Source organism: Pocillopora damicornis, chromosome 9 (genome assembly GCF_964200805.1).
Source record: "Pocillopora damicornis chromosome 9, jaPocDami1.2, whole genome shotgun sequence".
In the NCBI taxonomy this organism is placed as follows: domain Eukaryota; kingdom Metazoa; phylum Cnidaria; class Anthozoa; order Scleractinia; family Pocilloporidae; genus Pocillopora; species Pocillopora damicornis.
In genome coordinates, this window is record NC_142678.1 from 19,613,024 (window position 1) to 19,620,580 (window position 7,557).

General features: G+C 36.4%; 1 protein-coding gene across 1 annotated transcript; it reads left to right on the plus strand.

Moving 5' to 3' along the window:
* The first annotated feature begins 5,823 nt into the window (after window positions 1–5,823).
* LOC113674520 (histamine H2 receptor) lies at window positions 5,824–7,098 on the plus strand. Its single transcript, XM_027191001.2, has one exon. It carries the CDS (start codon window positions 5,921–5,923, stop codon window positions 6,824–6,826), a length of 906 nt encoding a protein of 301 aa, XP_027046802.2. The 5' UTR covers window positions 5,824–5,920; the 3' UTR covers window positions 6,827–7,098.
* Window positions 7,099–7,557: the final 459 nt, after the last annotated feature.

A 7,557-nucleotide genomic window follows, 5' to 3' on the forward strand; every position in this document is an offset into this window, starting at 1 on the left:
TTTTCTTCCTAGTAAAGGGCTATTGTGTTTCTATGATAAACAAAATAAAACATGGTTGCTTGTAGATGTGGAATTTCTCTTCTCGTGCTCAACTCGAAGAGAAATTCCATATCTACGTGCGCCCATGTATTATTCTCTATTTATCACGCTCCCCCACTCCCCACCCCATTCTAGAGAAAGTAAGGCTGCAATATAATCATAATTCCTCACTTGAATTGCCTCATTATGTATATATATTTTCGTACGTTTAAAATACAGCCTTCAAAAGTTTGGATTCGTCTATGTAAATTATGTAAATGAACACAAAAACTCCGGGACAAAATCGTCTCAAACGAAACAAAGACTGTAGGAGCCAAAAACACCTTCAAGCACTACGCTTTGAATATCGCGTACTGTCTTTGGATTTTATATGATCTGGGATCTGCATTATGGTTAGGCGATACGCTCCAGTCTCCGAATCGAGTTCTGGCTGAACGTAGACGAGTAGACTCATATAAGAGTTGCAATTGACTAACGATAGAAACATCTAAACGATAAGAATGAAAAGCAATGCATTTTGTCGCTTTTAGAAAACTCAATAGCGATACAAGTGCAACGATTAGTGAGCTTCCATTCAGTTTATTTTCTCTCTGAGTGAAAAAAAAATAATCGAGGATGATGACTGAGATAGCCTAACCAGCAACTGCACAGGTAACTAAAAGGGAAATTAGATAGAATGGGGAACACATGATAGGGTCTCAAAAATAAACACATAACTGCAGCTGCTTGCCATCAGAGGTATAAGAACCACCACTTTGAATGTAGTCGATAACCAAATTATAAATATTGGTGGGTTTTATTGCTACAGGGAAAGGCAGAACGTCGAGTTTTCAAATGGCAAGTATCAAAAATCGGAATCATCATGAGGAGAGAAGACTACCCTTATCAACCGGAGTTGGAGTTAAATTAAATACAAATGCAGTGGTAGATCAAAAGAAATAAACGTCGCCGTGTTATTTTATTTTCTTAAGTTTTGTCGGCTGGATCATTTTTCCCGTTTAATATTATATATTCTTAGGTACTAAGCAACAGCTTTTAAAAAATCAAACTCTATGATCAAGGATATAGCTCATCTCTGATAGTATTTTGCAGTTTGACCACGATAGAGTAACGGACTTGGTCCAAATTAACGCAAATCAGGTGTATGCTTCCATACAAAATTCGGTTCAGCTGCAGTCAAATTAACATATCCTACTTACTTCCTTTATGATCCCGCCTGTGAGACAGTGAACGTCAGGCTGTCAATAAATGTCTTATTCATGAGAATATTTTTAACTTAAGATATGAGATTACAACCGTATTAGTTTCAAAAAATTACACCGTCGAATTTATGACGGTACTCTTGAAGTTCTGTTCAGTAGGTTTGCTTTACTTATGACCTAACTTGCAAGAAAATAAAGTCTTTAATTAAGAAATTACTACATTAACATGATAAAGTTGGTGATTAAGTTTTGACTGCAAGAAAACCTTTACGGGCCTGTTGACTAATTATTTTAGCTTTATACCTTATCCCTACAAACTGGATCTCATTCGCACTCTTGTTGATAGAGCCTACAAGATCAACAACACATGGTTGGGTTTCCACGAAGAGATCTAGAAACTCACTGAAATCCTTAAAAAGAATTTTTTTCCAGCCAATCTGGTTCAAGGGTTGTCATCGGTACCTCAAGCTCACCGTGATGAGTGCGATCCCCCGGTCTCCGTTTCAGACACTACTACAAACTTTTATTTTAAATTACCTTACATTGGCTCTTTTTCTTCTGTCACGCAAAAAAGGGTTCGCCAATTTGCTAAGTGTTATTGTAACAACATCGATGTAAAGTTAGCTTTTTTCATCTTTTAAAATAGGCGATATGTTTGGGGTGAAAGACCCTATCCCTCGTGGGCTCCGTACGTGTGTGGTTTACAAGTTTTTATGTGAGGGCTCTAACGCCTGATATGTCGGCGAAACCCCTCGATATTTATCCACACGCGTACAAGAGCACTTGATAGGACCTCTCACATTTTCAGACATTTACATGATTCTCCACAATGAAAGTGAAATGTGATCATCGCAGTAAATTTTCCAATTTAAGCAATTGGAAAGAAGAAGCCTGAAAAAAATCAGGGCTTCAACGGGATTCGAACCCGTGACCTCCGCGATACCGGTGCGATGCTCTACCAACTGAGCTATGAAGCCACACATTGGGAGCGAGGTCAATTTATTGAGTTCATATCTTCCCGTGCAGTGAAATGACGTGAAGTTTTATATGAAATAATTCATATTTGTACTGCGGTTGTAGATGAAAGTGAAATGTGATCATCGCAGTAAATTTTCCAATTTAAGCAATTGGAAAGAAGAAGCCTGAAAAAAAAAATCAGGGTTTCAACGGGATTCGAACCCGTGACCTCCGCGATACCGGTGCGATGCTCTACCAACTGAGCTATGAAGCCACACATTGGGAGCGAGGTCAATTTATTGAGTTCATATCTTCCCGTGCAGTGAAATGACGTGAAGTTTTATATGAAATAATTCATATTTGTACTGCGGTTGTAGATGAAAGTGAAATGTGATCATCGCAGTAAATTTTCCAATTTAAGCAATTGGAAAGAAGAAGCCTGAAAAAAAAAAATCAGGGCTTCAACGGGATTCGAACCCGTGACCTCCGCGATACCGGTGCGATGCTCTACCAACTGAGCTATGAAGCCACACATTGGGAGCGAGGTCAATTTATTGAGTTCATATCTTCCCGTGCAGTGAAATGATCACATTTCACTTTCATCTACAACCGCAGTACAAATATGAATTATTTCATATAAAACTTCACGTCATTCTCCACAATGTCGCACTCTTTGTTCTGATGAGTGTCTTAACACCTTAGATCACGCTGCCACAACTTTTCAACTTAAAATCAAAGAAAAAATTATCACCAAATGAAAAATCGACTCAAGAAGTTTTTTAAGGAAAAAAAGAAAATATTGTGAACCGAAATTAAAAAAAAGGAAAATATGCCTCGTATTTCAATTTTGAAATGTTTTCTAAGCCAGTTAAATTTCCTTCTTTAGTGATATAACTTCTGCCATAAACACCAAAAGCTTTCAAAACTGCATTCAAGGTTTCTAGAAACTATTCATCTTCATTTATTTGATATTCAGATATTGATTCTCCGGAAGAAGCTGTTTTGCCGGCGATTTGGGTTCACATAGATACGGAACTTTCTTTGAATTAACGACGTACAGGTGTAGTGTAGCTTACTTGTTGTTCCTGTTCAGTTGCAGTCAAAACGTCTTACGACATCTATAAATATCATATGTCACACATTTGGAAAGCTAATTTTGAGTCTTGATAGTTGTGTGTTTTTTCTCTATCACTATTCCTTAGCTTGTTGTTTTCTTATTCATTCTGAAAACCGCCTTTGGTCAAATTTTTAGAGGATCGAGGTACTTCGTTATTAGTGAGGTATGTTAGTAAAATTTAATTCGTTTACAAACTCTAGTTTTGGGGAGAGAAGGTAAAGCGAGTTAAAATGGGTGGAGGGAAGTTATGGAAAATCCTCTGTAAGCCTGTGGAAAATTTGAGAATTTTGGTTTTGTTTCCTTCTTTTAATGCTTATGAAACGGTTGAGGATTTTGAGACCTTGCGAAAAGCTTGTTCCTTCGTTACACATTCGTGACGAGACGATGAAAAGATCTTCCTGTTTCATTACCGAGTACAACATTTATCATGTTGAAGAGAGGACTTGATCTCCTCTTGCCATCTTTGTTATCGTATTACAGCATGTGGAAAAGTTTTTAGAATGTTAGATTGTTTCTTTTGATGCCTATAAATGATGATGCTTACCTCCCTTACTTCTGCTTCAATGACATAATTTTTCCCGTAAAAACCAAAAGCTTTCAAACCATCATTCGAGGATTTTAGAAACTATTTATTTCCACTCGTTTGATGTGCTTATGTTGATTCTCTATATTTAGCTGTTTTGTAGTTGGATTTACGACGATACAGGACTTTAAACACACTAAAAATCGCGAAGTTCAGGCGGACACTTTTATCTGTAATACCTGTTTAGCTGCTCTAAAAACGTCGTTTTCCTTTTAGCTATTATCTGTCAATCATTCGGAAAAACTAAATTGAAGTTCTAAAAGTGATAAGTTTAGTCTGCATTGCACTCTTCCTCAGCCTGCTACTTTCTTTTCTATTTGAAAACCGCCCTTTCTGCATTTGACTTAAAATCCATTCGTTAAAGGATAGAAACACTTTCGCTATCAGTGAGGCACGTTCAAAATATTCTTAAGATTGGTTTGCAAATTCTACCTTCGGTGAGATGAGGAAAACTGAATCAATATGGATGGAAATTTGACTCTAACTTATTTTTAAGAGGATACGACGTACTTCATTATCAGTGAGGTATGTTCATAAGATTTCATTCGTTTACAAACTCTAACATCGGTGAGATGAGGTAAAACCAGGTAAATGGGTGGAGAGAAGTTATGGAAAATCCTTTGTCAGTCTGTGGAAAATTTGAGAATGTTAGTTTTTTTCCTTCTTTTAATGCTTATGAAACAGTTGATGAATTTGAGACCTCTTGTGAGAAGCCTGTTGCTTCTCAGCATTCGTTACACGTTCGTGACGAGACGATGAAAAGCTATTTGTTGGTTTCATTACCGAGTACAACATTTACCATGTTAAGGAGAGGACTTGTTCCCCTCTTGCCATCTTTGTTATCATATTTACGCACATCGACAATCTTTTACAAGTATGTGGAACATTTTAGCTTGTTTCTAATGATGCTTATAAAACGATTAAGGCAACTGAGATCTATTGTATATAGGCTTTTGCTTACTCAGAGTATTTTAAAAGAATGTTGTATTGTTGAAAAAAGGAGAAATTTTTTCCAAAAATAGAGGGAGACTGAATTATCAAACTTTCAGATATGTATTGCACCAAAAAATAGGAACATGAAATTGAGTCAAAGCACAAAAGAAAGGTAGCAAATATAATTCTGTCGCTATGGTAATTCGGAAAAACTGATAAGTTTAGTCAGCATTGTACTCTTCCTCAGCATGCTGCTTTCTTTTCTATTTGAAAACCGCCCTTTCCGCATTTGACTTGAACTTAATTCGTTGAAGGATAGAAACACTTTCGTTATCAGTGAGGCAAGTTCAAAATATTCTTAAGATTCGTTCGCAAATTCTGCCTTCGATGTGATGAGGAAAACTGAATCAATATGGACGGAAATATGTCATTGATAATCTTAATAATCGTAACGCGACGAAAATGATCTCTTTCTCTAGTTTGTTGCCTATGATATTGACAAAGGAAGAAATTTATCGGAAGCGAGAATAAACAATGATTAAACTTTCTGGGTGTAGAAAATAAAATATAAGAGATGTTTTTCCTTTTAAAAATGCTATTAATATTTCAACCCATCTAAAGTTAATTGGTCTTTGAAATTTTCAAGGCGGTAACAACAACAATCGTATTTCTAAAAGCGGCACCGAGAAGAGGAGCAGGTCTTTCTACTCTATTTCCGGAAGATCTCCAAATTTTTTGTTGCCGTCTGTTTTTGGAGGCTTAAATTTCGTTCAAGCAATGGAGATCACTTGTGGCAAAGATTTCCGCTTATTCAGTGAATATCGAAAAAGTTTTATATCATATTTATCGAAATAAAAAAAAACTGAACAGGCTGACTGATTAAAATTCCGGATAGGAATCTCGCATAAAGAAACATGAGGATCAGTTTAAGTCAATGGACGAAACTTAGTTCTTCAAAATACGTTAAAGATGCGTAAAAAGCAATATTTGACATATTTCTTTATTGAGAATATTGAAGTCATATTGCATTTTATCTTTAATTGAACTTTTTTCTGTTATTTTTATGACAGCTAATAGAGCTCGGAGAAAATGCAGCCTTTCTCCTCAGCTTCTCAGTGTATTCCATGGCTTGTGGTCCTCATCATCGAATGTCTGGCCATTCTCATCCTTAATATCATCACCATTGCTGTTTTTGTGAAGAAGAAGCGGCAGCTACAGCGGCGGAGTACATATTTGATCATCCATCTGGCGATAGTCGATCTCTTGGTGGGCGCAGTCTCTGGGCCGCTACAGATTGAAAACAGAATGTCGAAAGACTGTCCTCAATGGAAGTACAGACGAGAGACTTCTTGGTCTCGTCATATATCTTTTGCATTTGCACATTTATTCTCGTTCACTTCCCTTACAAATCTCATCGCTATCTCTTTAGAACGGCTACACGCAACATTATGTCCTTTCAGGCATCGCTTTGTGAGCAAATGGGTTTATAGAGCCATAATTATGGTCATTTGGTTAATAGCTATTGTTAGAGAAGTCGCCCAAATTTTCCTATGGGAAATTGGTTATTTCGAGGTAATTAATGCTTACTTGTATCTCCCATTTTATGCAGTTTCTCTATTTGTTATCTGTGTATCTTACATCCTCATTATTATCAAAGTACGATGTAGTCGTCATCCTCAATTCCATTCTAGATCCAGAAGAGAAAGAAAACTGACGGGTACTGCGCTTATCGTCTCACTTGTGTCGTTACTTTGTTTTCTACCAGCGATAATACACTTAGCATATCTTGGCTTTTCCTTCACTTATTTCATGAATGTTCATATTAATATGGCTGTGGTAGTTTTATTCTTAGCTAACTCACTTGTAAATCCTATAATTTACGCTCTTCGGATGCCAGGATTCAGAGAAGGTTTATTGCAGCTAGTTTACAGGGTCCCAGACCTTTCTCGTATCGCCCCAGCAAACCTGCCTCTTCGCAACTTTAGGAGAGCGTAGATTGATGGTTGGAAAACTATATATAAAGTTTTTCTTTCAAATAGCTTTAACTTCTTAGCCGAGCAACATGCATTTCCATTTCATTTTTTGATGAAATGAGAGTAGACTCGAAGGATAGAAACGGTACAAACATTTAAATGATTAAAATGAAAATGATTAAAATGAAAATTGCCTTCTTCTGTGAAATAACTGCTCCTGTAAACACCAAAAGCTTTTAACATTCCATTCAAGGTTTTTAGAAACTATTCCTCTCCATTCATTTAATATTCAGGTATTAATTCTCCAGACAAAGCTGTTTTGCCGGCGATTTGGGTTCACTTCGAGACGGAACTTTCTTTTAATTAACGACGTACAGGTGTAATTTAGCTTACCTATTGTTCCTAGTCATGACGAGTTTTTTATTCCTAAATTTGTTATTTATTTGTTAATGAAACATCCATGGGATTTGAGGGCAGACACCACCAAGGCAAACACATCATCGACAGAAAATTACCAGTCAACGGAACGTGCACTTACTATAAATGATTCAGTTCATGTTGGTTGGTCATCTCAAGAAGAGAATTATTTTTTCTAATGAAACAAACATGGCTTTTTCATCACAATTTTACATGGTTTTTACGTTATATTAAATCTGCAAAGGAAAAAATATGAACGATCGAGACAATTAAATTTTATTATTTCGCGATTCATACTCAAAATTAGTTTGTTATAAGATAAAAACGCACAGTCTA

Coding starts and splice junctions, on each gene's coding strand:
- LOC113674520 (XM_027191001.2), top strand. CDS start 5,921: ATGCAGCCTTTCTCCTCAGCTTCTCAGTGTATTCCATGGCTTGTGGTC.